Below are 16,942 nucleotides of genomic sequence, written 5' to 3' on the forward strand. Positions count from 1 at the left end.
TTTAATTTTATTTTACTTTATGTATCACATATCACTATTACACCACATTATATTTTATTGTCTTATTTTATACTATCAGGCTATACATTTTTATTATCTACTTTATACTATAATAGCTATACATTATGTATACATTATATATACATTGTATTATTTTCTAATACACTGTGTAAGCTTAAACCAGAGAATTATTTACACTCTGTCCAGAGAGGAGAGAGAAACATCTATTTCAAATAAACTTGTATTTCTCTTTTTTTTTGTTCATTAGGGAAACTCACTGCAGAACTTGGTGAGTAATTTCCTTTCCAGTATTACGGGGAAAAGGGGGAAAGAGCAGCCAGAAAATGGATCAATATCTATTTTTCTTTATTTTTTTTTTTAGCAAAATGTGATGCAACAATTAGTAAGTGACATCTCCTCCTCGTATGCCTCGGGCTGGTTTGGGTGGTGTTCCAGCGTTGAAGGGATGCTGGAATTTCGTATATCAAAGAAAATCTGGGAGCCTGAGGCCGAAGTTCAGGGGGAAAAAGGAAAATCTAACGGGGGAGAACTCCCGTGGGAAGAGCCGAGATGGGTTTGACTCGTGTTGCGTGTGGGAAATCTAACGGGAACGGTTGTTATTTTCTGTTTTAAGGAATATTTACGGTGGAGCTTGGTAAGTCCATTTCCTCCCTTTTTGCATTTTTTTAATTAAATTTTTAAAATTCTTAAATTGAAAAAAAATTAAATTACAAAAAAATTCTTACATTGCAAAAAACCTGATTAAATTGCATTTAGAAAAAAGCAATTGTAAAAACAAAACCCAAACTTATTTCTGCCTGTTTTCCCTGTGTTTCATCTACCTGGTGAAAAACAGCATCTTAGAGGGAGTAGTAGAGAAATTTAAAACCCCAAAATAATTGGAAACGGGGGTAGCGTGGGTAGGAACAGGAATCGTCTTGTATTCCAAATTATGTGAGCAGAGTTCGCGATGTAACGTGTGAAAGGCAGAAACCATGAGAAATAACATGTGGTTGTTTTCTCCCTTATTTTTAGGAGAGCGGCACACAAAAATAGGTGGGTTTTACGTTCCTCTGCCCGGCAAATCTCTGGATGAATTTCTCGGGAGGAAATCAGACTCGGAACTCATCGGCCATTGCCTGAGCATTTACAGGGAAAGAAAAAACCTTGCCTTAAAACTAACTTTATTTCTTTTCCCCTCTTTTTTTAGGTGAACTCACTGCGGACGTCGGTAAGTGATTTTCCCATTCGTCTTGGTTTAGGTGGCAATGATACATGAAGATAAGCACTGAGCAATGTCATCATCCTTTCCTTCTGTGTATTTTTAGGGGACTGCAATAGAGAGCTTCGTAAGTGTCTTTTTTTAATCGTGAGATTTAACCCTGAGAATTTTGTCATCTGTTACATACTCGAGAAAACATCATGAAATTCCTGTTTTGTTTTGTTGTTGTTTTCTCTATTTCAAGGGAAACGTGCGGCAGAACTTGGTAAGGAATTTCCCTGCTTTGCTCAAAATGGTTTATTTTTTTTTTTTTTCAGTTTTCTCTGCATATCTGAAGTTTTTAAGGGGGTAATTCCTGTTTTAATCAAGTTTAGCAGATGCATGCGAAAGCTAAGATAGAATATATCCTATTATAATAGAGATTATACGATGATAGAGATTATACGTATAATATAATAAACATGCCACAAAATACAATTTCCAAGCAACGTTATAGATAGAAAACCAGCCCCAGAATAAACCCTTGGCAGAGCTGGACTTCAAGGCTTATAGAACACAACTACGCGCTAATTTATTTTTATTTCTTTATCATTTTTAGAGGAACGGGACGTGAAAATCAGTGAGTATCACCCCGCTTTGCGAGCCACACGGCTGGGCTCGATGTTATCCCGGCAGCTCGTTTGCTATTTTTGTGGATGAGCTCATAGGCAACACGAGCATGTAACTACCCAGGAGGAAGGGAATAAATATAAAATATTGGCTGCAGAAAGCAACAACCAAATCTGCAGATGAAAAACCCGAGCGACAATCAGTATTTGCGCCTTTTTTTTTGCCAGATACAGCATTTTCTTTCCTCTCGTGAAAACCCATTTGGACACTTATTGCATCATATTTGAATTTGTGGCGTTGCTCAAGCCTGGTTTTCACCGCAGATATTAATTTAGCCGAGGCTAGCTGCATTTTTAAGCAGAAGGCAGTGATGGTGGTGGAAAGAATAAAGTCATTTAAAGACCCAAAATATTGCACTGCTAATCTAGGGACACGACGTGAAGACAAAAGCGGTGGTTCCTTGTCATTTATTCCCTTTTTTTTTTTTTTTCTTTTAGGGGAAAATGAAGCAGAGATAAGTAAGTGTCATTTTCCATACTCCGTGGGCTGAGGGGGTCTCTTGCTTAACCCAAACGCTGGACGAGAGTCGGTTTAAAATCCAATAATCAGAATAGAAAAAGGGGTTTTTTTCCTGCGGAAATTCCCTCCGAAAGCCATACACAGGAATGAGAAAACCAAGAGTTTGTGGCTTGAATGGTCCAGGCTGTTTCAGTTCCTTGCTAAAGAGTAAAAGTGAATGGGAAGAGGGGGAAAAAAACCCCAAAATTATGATTTTTCCTGTGACTCGGTTGTGAGATGGCGTTGGGGCTGCACAGGGGACCCCGAATTTTGCCGCTGTCAAACTGGCTTCGGGGCTCAGCTGGGGGACGACCCCAGCAGGTCCCTGACCTTTTTTGTCTGTATTCTATATTAATAATATTTCTATTTCAGATGGTACATTTATGTGTTATGCTTTTATATTTTAAGTATGTATCATTTACATAGTATAAGCGTATAACTATAAATCATTTGTATATTATAAACATATAATTAAAACAACAATAATAACAATAATAATTTGTGTATTGTAAATATATAATTATAAATAGCATAATATATATAATTCTGGCATTAGAAAGTTCTGCTTTGAGCTAATATGTCTTTCTTTGCTTCAAGGGCGCCTCACTGAGCTGCTCGGTAAGTGCATTTCCTTCCCCTCCCCATCAATAAATTCAGCGTACAGAGAGTGCAGGCGCTGCCCCGGCTGACTTGGTTGCACCGATGGCTTTTTGTATCCCTTTTAGCAGAAATACTGCTATGCCAAAGGCAGCCAGAGTTATCAAAATGTAATTGGGGAAAAATAACAGCTAGGAAATACATAATTTTTACTCTTTTCCGTTTGCAGAGGACCGGGATTCGGAAGTTCGTAAGTCTATTTGTGCGTCTCGGAGAAGTGAATCCTCCGTGGGAAGCGGGATCCCCTAAAATGAGTTGTGTTGGTGCTCACTTTCACCAAAGAAGTATGTTTGATTTATTCTTAATTCAAATATACACATGTATTTGGAGAAAATACTCCATAAAATACATCAGGTATTAGAGGAAAATATCCCGGAGATCTGATTCTCTGTCCCAAATTACTCTAAGAGTTTGTTCATTTTTTATTTGCACGGTTTGATCTCGGAGATTTTTTTTTTTTCTTGCCATTCCATGGAGCGATACGCATAAAATTTTGGAGTCCCCTCCCGGCAAGTGCCCTTGATGCAAAAATAAAAAGAGAAATATCCGTAGTTACGTGTGCGTAACCAGCGCTGTTTTGCCAAGCTCGGTGACTGTCTTCTGCAGAGCTTGTAATGTAGTAAAAACCTAAAATTGGAGAGAAACAGGAGTTATGAACTTCTTTTTTTCTCTTTTTTTGTTTATTTTTAGGAAAGCAGGATGCCGTCATTAGTAAGTGTCTTTTTCTGAGAAACGCAATCCCTGGGCTGCGTGGGGGTCACAAGCAGGGTGATGTTGCTGCTCCTGTTTTTGCTTAGTATTTTGGTCGAAATACCGTAAATTCATTGAATTAAGTTAAAACAAAAAATCTAATTAAGAGGCATAAAGTATCTGCCCATCTTAGAGGATTTGGGTACCTTGAGTTCCCCCGTCACGACCCTCTCGCGTCCTTGGGAAGGAGACGCACCGATTAGAACGAACTTTATTTTCTCCTTTTTAAGGAAAATTGGCGGAAGAGCTTGGTAAGCCAGTTTTATTCCTCTCACAAAACTGATTTGGGGTTCTTTGGGGGGTTTTGGGTTTCGTCTCGTGATTCGGGTTGGCTGGTTGTGTATGTTTTTGAGATAACTGTAGCAGATGGATAAAGGGCGAGTGCAGATGACTTTTAAAAATAAAATAGTAACAGTAACGCACAGAAAAAAATAGCAATGGAAGAGAAACGAGCTTCTATCCCGATACAAAACTCTGGGGTATGAAGGCAAATCTGTGCTCCACCTTTTTCTTTCGTCTCTTTTCTTTCTGTTAGAGGAATTACAGGATCGGGAAGGTGGTGAGTGCTATTTTCCTTCCCCTTTAAAAAATGTAGAAAGTTGAAGGGAGTTTGTAAGTATATAAAATATTATTCATATATGGGGCTGTGTATATATATTAAAAAATATCCGTGTGTGTACGTACAAATAAATATATATACACACGTATATTCCATGCTAGAGTCCAGACTAAAAATCTAATTTAATTATGGGACTGAAACAAAATCTGTGGGAGTCAGGATTATTTTTTTTAAAACACCTTCTAAGCGGTAGGACGTAAAACGCCGGGATGAAGGTGTGTTATCTGGGGCTGGTGGTGCAAACTCATTCTTCTCCTTCCTTTTGCAGGTGGATCTTCTGAGGAGCTTGGTAAATCTTTTTTCCTTTTAATTTGATAAAAAAGGGATGGATCAAGTTTTGTGGTATAAATCTTGTCGCGTGCCCGTTAGGTTGATGTGGCTGGATTTTTTTTCTGTTTTAAAAAAAATAAATGGTGCGTGTTTGTTATAAGTTGCAAACTCATTTCAAATCATAGTAACGAATGCAGATAATGTCTGGAAGGGGATGCCGCTAAAATGATAGAAGCTAAGAAGAATTCTGATTTTTTTTCTCTTTTTTTCCTCTTTTTTGTGTTCCCAGAGGAGAGTGATCTAGAAAGGGGTAAGCATCATCTTCCTTCCCGCCAAGGCTGAAAAACCCTTGATTTGAAGGAATGGCCCTTAATTAATTAATTCACATGATGAAAATTTTCAATTTTTCCTCTCTTAAGGCGAACTCGCCGAAGAACTTGGTAAGTCGTTTCCTTCCTCTGCCAACAGCAAATACCCAACATTTATATTCAATGTTTTTGTTGAATTTGAGTTTGGTCAGAAGCTTTCTGGTCTGTTATCACCATAAATAAGTGAGGCAAACGTCAGCAAAGTTCAATACTGAAAATTTTAAAAAGCAGCCGAATTTTACGTCATCATCAGAAGCAGCTTTTTACATTTCTCCACAACTTCACTGTAAAAGTGGAGGAAATTTGGGTCTTCGAATAGTGAAGGAGATTGATAATAGTAGAGAAGGAGAAAGTATCTGGGGAATAGACAGATTCTAATGGAAATCCATGTTTTTCTCTCTCGTAAGACGAAGTCACTGAAGAACTTGGTATGTGATTATTTTCTTCTTTTTCACCTTAACAAAAGCTTTTCTGAAGCTTTCTGAGTTTTCTTTGTTGCCCAGATATTAACTTTAACATAACAAGAAATAGAGGCTTGGGTAGAGGGAAATGCGAGCCAACAGCAAATGAGATTTCAAATAACAAATTACTAATAAGGCAGCGGTGTTTGGGGAAAAGTCCTGTCTCTGATACAACATCAACAGATACTTTTACATTATTTTAATCTTGGTTTTCTCCCTTGGTTTTAGGGGAACGTGATAAAAAAAGAGGTGAGTTTTGTTCTCATTTCCCAGGTCCTTTCAGGCACGTTTGGGTGCTCTGGGTGGGTTCGGCGCGGAGGGATGCTGGCTGTGTAATCCCAATCCCCGGAATCGCCGAGGGAGCTGCTTTTCCACCCCTAAATACCAAGTTTGTTTGAATATTGGGAGAGTTCATGAGATTTCTGTTGAGATCTTGTATTCTTTCAGCCCTCCCGAGGTACCAATTGAGCAAAGAAATCCTAATTATTTCATTCATTTCCTTCCTTTTAAGAGGAAATCGCTGAAGAGCTCGGTAAGTCTTTTCTCCTTCCTTCCTCCCATGCTTTTTCCTCCCTCTTACTCTTTTACATTGTTTTGAGTCTTGTGTTTTCTTTTTTGTCTCAGTTCAGAAAAAAAAAAATCATGGGTAAAGTAAAAATAATAATAATAACCATAACCAACAATGTTGCGGGGAAATTGTCAAGGTGCAGTTTGTAGGTGATGCAAAACCACGAAAAATTATGGGGGGCATTTTTAAGGTTTGTTTTTTCCTTTCTTTCCCCTTTTTCAGCGGAACAGACCGCACGGATCGGTAAGCCTTGTTATCTCCACGAGCCTTCTGCCTTTAATAGGAGGGGAGGGCACGTGTGGGTGCAAATATTGCTCTGAAACAGTTGTCTTTTCCTGTAATATGAGCTGAAACGACTGTTCAAAAACTTCACATCCGTTGGATGCTACTTGTTTGCTTCCCTCTGTTCTCCCTGGGCAGCCCAAATGCCCTTCTGTCTTACGTTTGGGATTATAAGGAGATATTTTGGGTTGGTTTTCTGTTGCCGAGTGCTCCCTTCAATTCAGTGTTGCTTAATTCTACTGAGAGCAATTAAAATTAAAAATCCGTAAACGTGTTCTTCAAGAGGAACATAGAATCCCCCAGTGAACCATTTAGTGCGTATCTGTAGGGAAAAAAATATGCATCGTTAAAACCAGTTTTCCTTTCGTTCTTTCTAGGTGAACTCACTACAGAGCTGGGTAAGTCCTTTAAAAAAACAAGAATCAAATTTCTGGAAGTATCTTGTTTATATTTAGTTTGGGGTTTGGTAGGAGCAAGTCATGATCTTTGCTTTAAGATGAGGAAAGTCAGTTGGGGATGGGTTAATCTATATAAAATCAGAAGCAAAATGCAAATTACAATTATAGTTCTCTATACGGGACAGAAAAATATCAGATTTATCTCCAGTTGACGAACACACACAGCGAAGGGGAGAGTACTTAGGAATAACTTTTTTTTCCCCCGTTTCCTTTCTATTCTTCCTTATTTAGGAGAACGCGATACCAAAATCGGTACGTGTCCATCCCCTTCCCGAATCCCATGGAACGCGGTGCATGGAATCATGACTTTTCTTTCAATTATAATAATGATAATACTGAAAAACCAGTATTTTTTTTCTCTTTTAAGATGAACTGTCTGCAGAAATCGGTGAGTGTTTTTTCTCTGCCGTCCAACAAAACAAATATACGCAGTTTCTGATCTGTATTTTGGTATTATTTTTTATATAAAGGAAAAAATAGATTACAAAAACTTTGATTTTTTTATTTTTCTTGTTTTCCTTTATTTAGAAAAACGCGATAGAAGAATTGGTGAGTATCAGACTTCTTCCCGAGACATGAACTGTGGGTGTTTGTAAGATCCGTATGATCGCCTTGGCGTGAATCGTAATGGAAATCCTTTCTTTTTTTCTCTCTTTTCAGATGAACTCACTGCAGAGCTTGGTAAGTCACTTTGATTGCAGGAAAGAAAGATACACAAGTCTATGTTTGTCTCCTGTATTTTTTTTTTTTTAATTTCTTATGCCTTTTTCTGAGCTACTTTGGGGAATTTTGTGGAAACCTGGGCTAACGGGGATAAAGTCAAAAGATGCATATGCATTAGAATTATAGTTATATGTATAATTATTATATATTTTATATACAATTATAATTGTGATGCATGCAATCTAAGATAATTATAAAAATATATAATGGTTTTGTAATTATCTATGACTATATTGCATATAGTAATAGATTATTAATACAGTTATAATCAAACAATAATAATCACTAGGCGCAGAAATATATTTTTGCTTTGGGAGCCACGAAAGTCTTAGAAAGTCATAGCACAAAAAGGAAGAGAAATGTGCAAATAACTGTTTCTATCGCTTCTCTTTTCAGAGGAATACAAAGCAAAAATGCGTGAGTGTCCTTTTCCTCGCCTTCTGGAGCAGCAAAAGATGCGTGAGGTTTTGGGGGCATTTTGCAATAGGTGAGATTTTTGTATTGGTAACCGCGGTGGGCCTCAGCGCCGCAGAAATTGCCCACGGAAGGTGAAAATACGGGTCATGGCTTTCTGGAGCGCCCACGCACCTTCCTCCCTCCACAAACTGGAGAAGCGATGCCCTCTAATTGTAGCAGAAATTCCTGGTATGACCTATTACAGCTTTTTTTTTTTTTTCTGTGCGGTGACTTCTGCCTGTTAGTTTAAAGCAGCTGTATTTTTTTTTTTCCTGAGGTTTAATCTAAATGGCAAGTCATGTTACAGACACAAGTATCAATGAGGCCTCATTTCACAACAATTTGGGGGGGGGGAGCACTTTTTTAGGGGAAGGAGGGGAATAAAAAATTAGCATGAACTGGAGGCATCTTTGGAATAAAAAACCCCTCATTAAAACTACTTTTTTTTTCTTTTCTTTTAAGGAAAATGCATTGAAGAGCACAGTAAGTGCATTTTTCTCCCTTCTACAAATACCTGTTTGGCTTTTGGGTTTAAGTTTACGTCACTGTTAATAACTTATCTTTTATTGTACATTTTTAGGGAAAGAGGAAGAAAAAATGGGTAAGTAATTTAGAGAAAGATGAAGAAAAAATGGGTAAGTAATTTGGTACTCTGGTTTGCTGAAAGGTGTCACGTGTATGCGTAGGGAAAGTCGCACGAATTATCGAGCCTTGAACTACGGAAAGACAAAACGCCCTATTAGATTTCCAAGAAGACACCGGTCCCTGGACAAAAGGCAGGTTAAATAAGTTTAATTCTCTTTCTCACCCTCTTCTTCCTCTTCCACAGCAAACGTGACGCTGGACCCAGAGACAGCCCACCCCCGCCTCATCCTCTCCAAGGATCAGAAGAGTGTGAGATGGGAATACATGCTGCAGGAGTCTCCTGACAGCCCCGAGCGGTTTGATGCCGATCCTTGCGTGCTGGGTTGCGAAGCCTTCACCTCCGGGAGACACTACTGGGTGGTGGATCTGGCAGAGGGACAGTACTGCGCCGTTGGGGTCAGCAAAGAGTCTCTGCAGAGGAAGGGACCCATCAACTTTAATCCCGAGGAAGGGATCTGGGCAGTGCAGCAATGGGGATTTAAGAACCGCGCCCTCACCTCCCCTCCAACCCTCCTTAACCTGCCGCGGGTCCCCAGAAAGATCCGCATCTCTCTAGACTACGAATGGGGAGAGGTGGCGTTTTTTGACGTCGAGAACAAAATACCGATCTTCACTTTTCCTCCGGCTTCCTTCGCTGGGGAGCGGATCCGGCCGTGGTTCTGGGTGGAGTTGGGCTCGCTCTCTCTGGTCCGATGACCCTTGCGTTCCTCCTTGTGCAGAGAGCTCAGCGCCGGCGGTGAGCGGGTGGCCTGAGGGGCAGGAGGAGTGGTGGAAGCACCTTACTCCATCCAGACACCGACAGCTAGGTGGTTAAGAGCAGCAGGATAGAGACCAGGATAGAAATGCTCTTGGGAAGAGCAGCGTCAAACCTCAGTTTCCCCCATTCCCAGTCGAGTGCTCCAACTGTCATCGTGCAAAGGAAAGGCAGCCCATCCTGCATGTCCTCAACATAAGGTGGCAGAAGGTCTGGCCAGCCTCAGCCCTTGGCCCAATGTCTCATAGTTGTAGTTCCAGCACACAGGAACACCAAGTGACCCGCAGAGAGATGTAGGCTCCTCCTTCAGTTGATGGAAAGAGGTGGGCAGCAGGGTAAGTCACTGTTCACACTGCCTGCATCACCCGAGTGGGAGTCCGGGCTCCCACCAGCATTTTCTTCTCGTTGGTTGGTGGTTGACGTGTAGATTTCAACCGTTTGAGCCGCTTTTATAGTAGGCAGAGGGAAATAAGCACTTCTGGTGGGCAACTCATCTCATCTAGACATAGACATCGAAACAGGACAGGCAAATCGTGCTTTCCGTGTGCTTATCTCTCTTGGTCAACTGTTGAAGGACTCTCTTCATCAACTGTTGAAGACGTCTACACTTGGAAGAGATTAAACAACTCGCCTTTGCCCAACCTGCATACAAATTCAGGCTCTTGGCCCTTGGCCAGAGAAAGGACGTGGCAAACCCTCCGCGCTCATCCTCAGAGCTCCAAGGCACCTGGTCAAGGCTGTCAGCTTCATGCACCAACACCTCCACGGGTTTCTTCCCCAAATGCTCCGGCCACTGTGCTGCTGGTCAAGGCATTGCTGCTGTAATCCTTTATACCAGAGCTGGACGCAGCCATGTCCTCCGGCAGGACTAAATTTGACTCTAAACCTGGCCTGGGCAGATGATCTTATTCCAGCTGGGTTAGCCAGAGCCCGTGAGTTTAGCTCAGCCTTTGGGAGAAGAGAGAAGCTGGGATTCAAGACCAAGCTGGCATGATGCCCTCAGGTGAAAATCGGGGTGCCAAACATCCAGACCACATGGATGAACGCTTTGAAGAGGCTCAGCCAGCATGGAGCTCTGCATCGTGTTGCCATAAAGCTTCCAGTAAGGTACTGGGAGCTCTAAAAATAGATTCATGGAGGGGGTCAAGCCAGTGCTTGAGATCAGCATGGGGCCAGCCGTCCGTGAAGGCAGGCGATTAGGGACGCCACCGAAGCTGCTAGAGGGGATGGACACCATGGTCTTCACCTTTCACGACATCTCACTGCACTTTGGTAGCACTGATGAATTCCTCGTTAATCCCTGCTTGTTCTTAGCCACCTGTAAAGCCATAAATCTTGTCTCTTGTCCCACCATGGGATGGCCAACTGGTAGTTCCCGTCTGACAATAAACCACTTGAGACTCTCCAGAGCATTTGGTTTCTTTTCCCAGCCAGTTCGACGTAGAGCCCCCCTGGCCCTCTCAGGTGATGCCTGCAGCCCCTACGCTCTCCCCTCGCAGCATCTTGCTCCGCTTACCCCCCTAAACATGGGGGGCATTTGAGGTGGATCCCACTGTGTGATCCCGTTAGGGAGGGATGCTCTCATCTCCCACCCACGAGCAACGGCTGGAGCGTCTCAGGGGCTCAGTCCTGCGGTCTTGAGTTTTTCTTTCGGCAGTTCATCAGGCCAGAAACCTTCGTTATTGCCCTTGCAACCCACATTGTGGTGGCACCGGGGCAGGGTAGGCAGGAGAAGACCCAAACAGGGGGAAGAGGGAGGGGAGGGACAGACTATTCGTGTCTGAGGGCTTCAAGATGCTCGTGTGTTGGCTAAGGAAGTACGCTTGCTGTAGCAGCTCAAAATACCATTCCTTCGACAGAAGGAAATTTCGCAGACAGAAGCAGACAGAAATTTGGGGGGAAATAGATAATAATATGCAATAATTAAAAAAAAAATCCTCTTTTCTGAGTAACTATCAATATGGGAAACACCACAGAGGAGAAACTGCCCTTCCTCCGCCCTGGAAATCACCACGAGCGACTTTGAAGCGCGAGTTTATAAAGCTGCGTTTGCTATAATTAAAACATTGCAATCCGGAAGGTGTTCCTGTGCTGCTTGTAACCCATGAAGGAGGCTGGACACAAGAGCTGGGCAGCTTTTTCGTCTTTATTTAAAGCAGCTGGATGACCACTGTACTTATTTTTTGCCCTGGTGACGGCCAAGGCGGGTGGTGAGCCCGCAGGAGGTGGCTGTGCTTGGATGGTCGCTGCCTTGCATGGTGGCAGATGCCCCATCTTGCCCAACGGCCAAAGATCTTTTATCCTACAGCTGAAAATGATGAGGTATTTCCAATCCAAGCTTTATCTTGGTTTGAAAAATCCAAGTTGGGGACGCTGATCCGCAGATGGACGTAACTGAGCTTCTCCTTGGCAGGGAGTCATCGGGCAGCGCATTCCTCTCCGTGTTTCCTTAAATAGGGCTGATACTTTCCCTCTGTCCTCCATGTGATCTGACTCCGAGCCTTGTGGCTGGAGAAGAGCCCCGTGGACTAAATCACCCCACGCTTAAAAAAAAAAATTCTTCAAAGACCTTGTTCTGCTGCCTAACGGGTAAGTGTCTCTTTTTGGGATGGTTGGGGATGTCCCGGCAAGGGGAACCGGCAGCGTCCCAGCCACCCTGGCACCGCTGAGATGTTTTTCCAAGTGTAAAGATGAAGGGCTGTTAAATTTGGGGTTGCTGTGGTCTGTCCGTACAGTGCGAGCTGTCAAGGCGAGGGGGTCATGTTGCTGAGCCTGTTTCGGGCACCCTTTCAGGCTCTGCATTGGCTGCGTAGATAAATGAAAATTGGTTCCAAGTAAAAGGAAAGCAGCAAGAAGACATAAAAACTGCTTTCCACCACGGTTTCTGAGCACGCGTGTACCATCGGAGGGTTTCTGCATTGGCAAGTGCACCCCAAGGCTTCGGGCCATGCTTTGAAGGGTGGGGAGCGGACACGGGGGGACACCAGGTCGTGTACCAGCAAGGGAGGTTAGATCCTGAGCTTTGGGGACGAAATGACAGCTCCCACCAGGAGGGAAGAAGGTTGGCTCCTTCTCCTCTGGCTGTCCCAGGAGTGGAGACGCCAACCTGAGATGTCAATGCCCATGGTGCAGGCTTGCACGTAGGCGAGAGAAACCTCAATGCCCGAGAGCTGGACGTTAAAGTCCAAGCCTTGCTAGAAGGCAATTCATCCCTTCCTAAAATTAACGTCTAAAAGAGATTAAAGCTTCCCTCTGCTGCTCCTCCTTCCTCTACCCATGCTGAGACCTTTTATTTGTTCACTCCGCTGCAGGCAGCAAGGCGACGAGGAAGAAGAGAGGCTGGAGAAGCTGCTGCCATGGCCTCCGGTTCATCTAGAGCAAGGGAAGGAGGAGAAGGAAGCTCCCACCATACTGTCCTGCAGCATTGGCCGGATCCTGGGTACCTGGGCTGTGACTCTACCAGCTGCGGAGTCAGCACAGCCCGATCCTGGCCGGAGCGAGGAAGGCTTGGAGATGCCGAGGCAGTCAGCCACCGAAGCCGGCTCAGGAAAGGGAATTTCCAGCCAAAACTGCATTTGGAGCATTTGGAGGAGAAGCTGAAGCTCCTGGGTCTGGAAGGAGGCAGGGAGGAGAAGGAGCATCTCTGCTCCTGGCGCAAGAAGACGGTCACCTTCAAGGGTGGTGCAAAAGCATCTGCCTCCAGCCGTGATGGACCAAGGGCTCGCGGAGGTCCCACGACAGCCTACATAGAGGAATCTGCCCAAGAGGACAAAGTCAGGTCCATGACCAAGTTTGGGTTATTCCTTTTCTGAAATTCTTCTGACCACCTTAAGGGATGCTGTAGTTTCTTTGAGCTTCTCGGGAGCACAGGCTTCGAGCCACCTGGAAGTTCTCTAAAATTGTTTTTTCCACCAAGAAAATAAATAAATGGAAATAACTGGGGAGAGCTAGGAAAAAAAAAAAAAAAACCAAAACAAAACCAGACAACTCTTTTAGTTGGGCTAAAAAGATGAAAATAGTACTTTTCAGACTAAACCCTTTGCCCCAAATCAGTCAACAGGTATTTTCCAATTTGGTTTATGTGAGAATGAAACGGGCTCCTCTGTTGTCCTCCCATGTCTTCTCCATCCTCATGCCCACGCTGCGGTATTTTTTTTTTTTTCCCAAGTGGTGGGGGGAGTGTTTCCAAGCATCCCATCCCTTCCCCACTCCCCCCTAGATACCCTCACAAACCATTTTTCTTCTTCCAGGAGCAAATACACAGTGACCTGGAGAAGCTCGAGAAACAAAGGGAAGAGATTTTGGAATTGAAAATAAGTGGAGAGAGGCGATGCCAGGACTTTTTGGTAAGTAGCTGTTGCCATCACCCAGAAAAAACAGAGGTGTTGGACCAGTATGGTCCATGGTGTTGTCTTTCCGTGTCCTGCAGACGCAGACGGAAGTCGAGAGGCAGAAGATTGTGTCCGAATTTCGGCAGCTGCGCCGGTTTCTGAAGGACCAGGAGCTCGTCCTCCTGGCCCGGCTGGGAGAGCTGGACAGAGAGATGATGAGGAGGCAGGAGGAAGAGGAGACCAAGATGTCAGGGGAGATTTCACTCCTCGATGTCCTGATCTGCGAGATGGAGAAGATGCTTGAGCAACCTGCGAGGACATTCCTGCAGGTCGGATGCTCTACCGGGCAAGACGGAAGAGGGTCCAGCGTCACCGTGGCTGGAGTCTTCCCCCAATTTTGGGATGGGAGGCTGAGACTTTTTCCTCTCTTTCTATTCCAGGATGCCCGAAGCACTCTGGACAGGTACGTGCTCTTCCATCACCCACGTCTCAATGGTGGGGGAAGGCTGACAGGCAGCATCCCCGTGGTTTCTGGAACAGAGGTGGAAATTTTGGCAGTTCAGGCAGGGCTTGAAGTGAGGCTTGGGGAGGTGTGGAGACAAGAAGGTGCCCCTGAACCCCAATGTGGGGATGCCATGAGAGAAAGCACCCCAAGACCGGAGGTCCTCTTGGCCATCAGGGCAACAGGGACCCAAGTGTCCTCCTGTACAGAGCTGGTTGGCATCTCTGAGCTTGGGACAGAGGGACACTTTGGGGACAGCCAGCTCACCCACCATCCCCAAGTCACCCAGGGTGCAGGGGGAGGAGGGATGGTCCCAGCGTCTCATGGCATCACGACGAGTCCCGTATCTAAGGGGAAAGGTTTGCATCCAGGTGGGAGATGGGCAGCGCTCGGAGGGTGATGGAGACCTTCTCAGACCTGGAGCAGAGGCTCCGTGTCATTTCTCGACAAAATGATGTCCTCAGAGAGACGCTGGGAAGATTTCAAGGTACCGTGGAGCGTGACTGGGTCGAGGAGGGGGTATTTTCTTTGCTTGGGGTGGGGGCAGCTCTGTCTGCTGCTGTTTTTCCTGTTTTCCCAGGAAAAACACGACAGCAGCAAGAGTGAGCAGAATTACCAGCTGGAGAGTGTGATGTCCAACCCTTCTTCTTCATCCCCTAGACATTTTGCCATCTGAGCTGGAGAAAGAGCAAGGACCATCTCTAGGAGGAGATGGAAAAGGTGAGGCTCTTTTGGAAGAGCAGCCACGAGGGAGGGCTCCGGCAAAGTGGTTTTTAGCTAAAATGGTGCTTAAAATGGCTGGGAAATGAGGGGTTGAGCTCGCTTTGGGGTTCCTGAAGATACAAAGGAGCTCTGCCCAGTCCTCCAGCATGAGGCAAGGCTTTCCCAAGCAGGAAGACGTGGAGATGTCTCCGCTCCCGTGATGCTGGGGCTTGTCCCAGCTGGAGCAGGGCTTTTTTGGAGGGTCATGTCCTCCTCCAACACCCATTTCTTCTCCATCCCGGGCAGCATTCGTGACTCTGGACCCTGACACTGCCAACACCCGGCTCATCCTGTCCCGGGACCGGCGGGGGGTGAGATGGACGGATGTGGGGCAGGATCTGCCCGCCACCCCCCAGCGATTCGATGCCTCCTGCTGCGTGCTGGGCTGCCGAGGCTTCACCGTGGGGAGACATTGCTGGGAGGTGGAGGTGGCCGGAGGCAGGACCTGGGCGCTGGGGGTGGCCCGATGCTCCGTGCCCAGGAAGGGCTGGCTTGAGTTTCAACCGGAGAAGGGGATCTGGGCGATGGGGCGGTGCGGGAATCAGTACCGCGCCTTCGCTTCCCCCATCACCACCTTCCCCGCCACTGGGGAAACTGGGAGGGTGCGGGTGGCTCTGGACTATGGAGGGGGGCAAGTGGCATTTTACCTCGCCGAGCGTGAGCCCCCCATCTTTACGTTCCAAAAAGCCTTGTTCGGTGGGGAGAGTATCTTCCCTTTCTTCTGGGTGGGGAGAGGCTCCCACCTCCGCCTCTGCCCATGAGCTTTCCCTGCTCTCACCAACTCCAGCTTCGGGGTGTGTTTTTCCGCTCGTTGTGCACCTTTTTCCTTTTTTATGATGTTGCAAGAGAATCTCTTCTAGGAGAATTTGCTCAAAAAAAAAAAAAAAAAAAAATTTGGAATTTTCTATCCTTGTTTAATGTTGTCTGGCAGCTCCTGGGGCTGTGGGAAGGGCCAAGCCCTGGGATGGCTCCAGGCAGGGACTGGGATCATGTCCCCCTTTTTTCCCTAAGGAAAAGCGGGACTTTCCTCTCACCAGGAAGGATGGAGCAGAATATGCTGTGGCCCCTGCAAGAGAGCAAAGGGACCTGGGGTGGAAACGCAGGGAGTTTGCATGCCCCACCGTCGCCTCCGTCCTTAGAGCAAGCCACGGCGTGCAGCAAGAAAAGGGGTGCAGGTACTTGCCCCCCAGCCGTGGGGACCCGGAGGGCTGCAGGCAGGTCCGGAGCAGCTACAGGGTGACAGTGTCTTTCTCCCAGCCCCATCTGGCCGCGGCGTCACAGCCCTCAGAGTGGCTCTGGGAGCCTTTCACCGGGGCGCAGCTGCCGTTGGTGGCAGAGCCCAAGTTGGGGAACGTGCAAGAGGGGAGAGAAGGTCTCTGTCATTTGGGTGGAGGACAGAAAAAGCTCCTGGAGACCCCCAGGAGCAGGACCCAGACTGGCTTTTGGGAAGGCAGTGGCTTGGGGACAAACCCAAGGGATGCACTGGACTCGGTGTCCAGCACAGAGCCGTCCAGCTACATCCAGGTGACCTTGTCCGGCGCACTGTGAGCCCAATCCAGACGTTGTGAAGGCACTGGGCACAAGCTGCGGAGCTGCCAATGGTGCCGAGGATGGGACCTAGCGCTGTGTCTGGAGTTGGGAAGAGACCTCTTCCCAGGTCCGAGCAGCTGGACCTTTGCTTTGGCTTTGCTTCTTGCGCCGTAGGAGACCTGGCACGTTGTCTGGAAGCATCAGGGCTTCTCGGACAAAGACGGGTCGGTGCGGAGACGCTGCCTTGAGGCTGAAGCTCGGTCTTCCTCTGCCAAGCTGTTTGACGGGAGACCTGGGGTCATTTGGCATCGGCGCTCTCCGGTTCCTGCGCAAGTTGGGGTGGTTTTGGTGGTGTGAGGAGCGTGTGCCGTGCCCGGTACCACAGCCCCTTCGGGACCTGTGATGTGTCTGGTATCG

At 46.0% G+C, this 16,942-nt stretch overlaps 2 protein-coding genes across 3 annotated transcripts; both read left to right on the plus strand.

Annotated features, from left to right (window-relative positions):
• The first annotated feature begins 5,426 nt into the window (after nucleotides 1-5,426).
• LOC104260073 (tripartite motif-containing protein 10) lies at nucleotides 5,427-10,895 on the plus strand. 2 transcript variants are annotated; one of them, XM_059833127.1, is made up of 13 exons: nucleotides 5,427-5,481; nucleotides 5,743-5,763; nucleotides 6,026-6,046; nucleotides 6,305-6,325; nucleotides 6,742-6,762; nucleotides 7,054-7,074; nucleotides 7,190-7,210; nucleotides 7,351-7,371; nucleotides 7,483-7,503; nucleotides 7,942-7,962; nucleotides 8,464-8,484; nucleotides 8,582-8,602; nucleotides 8,831-8,865. In XM_059833127.1, the coding sequence occupies exons 1-13, from the start codon at nucleotides 5,431-5,433 to the stop codon at nucleotides 8,837-8,839; spliced, it is 291 nt and encodes a 96-aa protein (XP_059689110.1). In that variant the 5' UTR covers nucleotides 5,427-5,430; the 3' UTR covers nucleotides 8,840-8,865. The 2 variants fall into 2 exon arrangements, with proteins under 2 accessions (XP_059689110.1, XP_059689109.1); XM_059833126.1 differs by lacking the exons at nucleotides 5,427-5,481; nucleotides 5,743-5,763; nucleotides 6,026-6,046 and having other exon boundaries at nucleotides 6,162-6,325; nucleotides 8,831-10,895.
• Nucleotides 10,896-12,738: 1,843 nt separating this feature from the next.
• LOC104260063 (E3 ubiquitin-protein ligase TRIM7-like) lies at nucleotides 12,739-15,783 on the plus strand. The gene is made up of 7 exons (XM_059833125.1): nucleotides 12,739-13,173; nucleotides 13,651-13,746; nucleotides 13,830-14,060; nucleotides 14,172-14,194; nucleotides 14,605-14,720; nucleotides 14,894-14,953; nucleotides 15,242-15,783. Exons 1-7 carry the CDS (start codon nucleotides 12,757-12,759, stop codon nucleotides 15,754-15,756), a joined length of 1,458 nt encoding a protein of 485 aa, XP_059689108.1. The 5' UTR covers nucleotides 12,739-12,756; the 3' UTR covers nucleotides 15,757-15,783.
• Nucleotides 15,784-16,942: the final 1,159 nt, after the last annotated feature.

The sequence above is a fragment of the Gavia stellata genome, chromosome 39 (genome assembly GCF_030936135.1).
Source record: "Gavia stellata isolate bGavSte3 chromosome 39, bGavSte3.hap2, whole genome shotgun sequence".
NCBI lineage: Eukaryota > Metazoa > Chordata > Aves > Gaviiformes > Gaviidae > Gavia > Gavia stellata.

Bases quoted from the DNA above. Each gene is read 5' to 3' on its own strand.
- LOC104260073 (XM_059833126.1), top strand. From the start codon at position 6,235: ATGCAAAACCACGAAAAATTATGGGGGGCATTTTTAAGGTTTGTTTTT. The intron at 6,763-7,053 runs GTAAGTCCTTTA...TTCCTTATTTAG, and splicing joins TGAACTCACTACAGAGCTGG to GAGAACGCGATACCAAAATC. The intron at 8,485-8,581 runs GTAAGTGCATTT...GTACATTTTTAG, and splicing joins AAAATGCATTGAAGAGCACA to GGAAAGAGGAAGAAAAAATG.
- LOC104260063 (XM_059833125.1), top strand. From the start codon at position 12,757: ATGGCCTCCGGTTCATCTAGAGCAAGGGAAGGAGGAGAAGGAAGCTCC. The intron at 13,747-13,829 runs GTAAGTAGCTGT...CGTGTCCTGCAG, and splicing joins GGCGATGCCAGGACTTTTTG to ACGCAGACGGAAGTCGAGAG. The intron at 14,195-14,604 runs GTACGTGCTCTT...GTTTGCATCCAG, and splicing joins GCCCGAAGCACTCTGGACAG to GTGGGAGATGGGCAGCGCTC.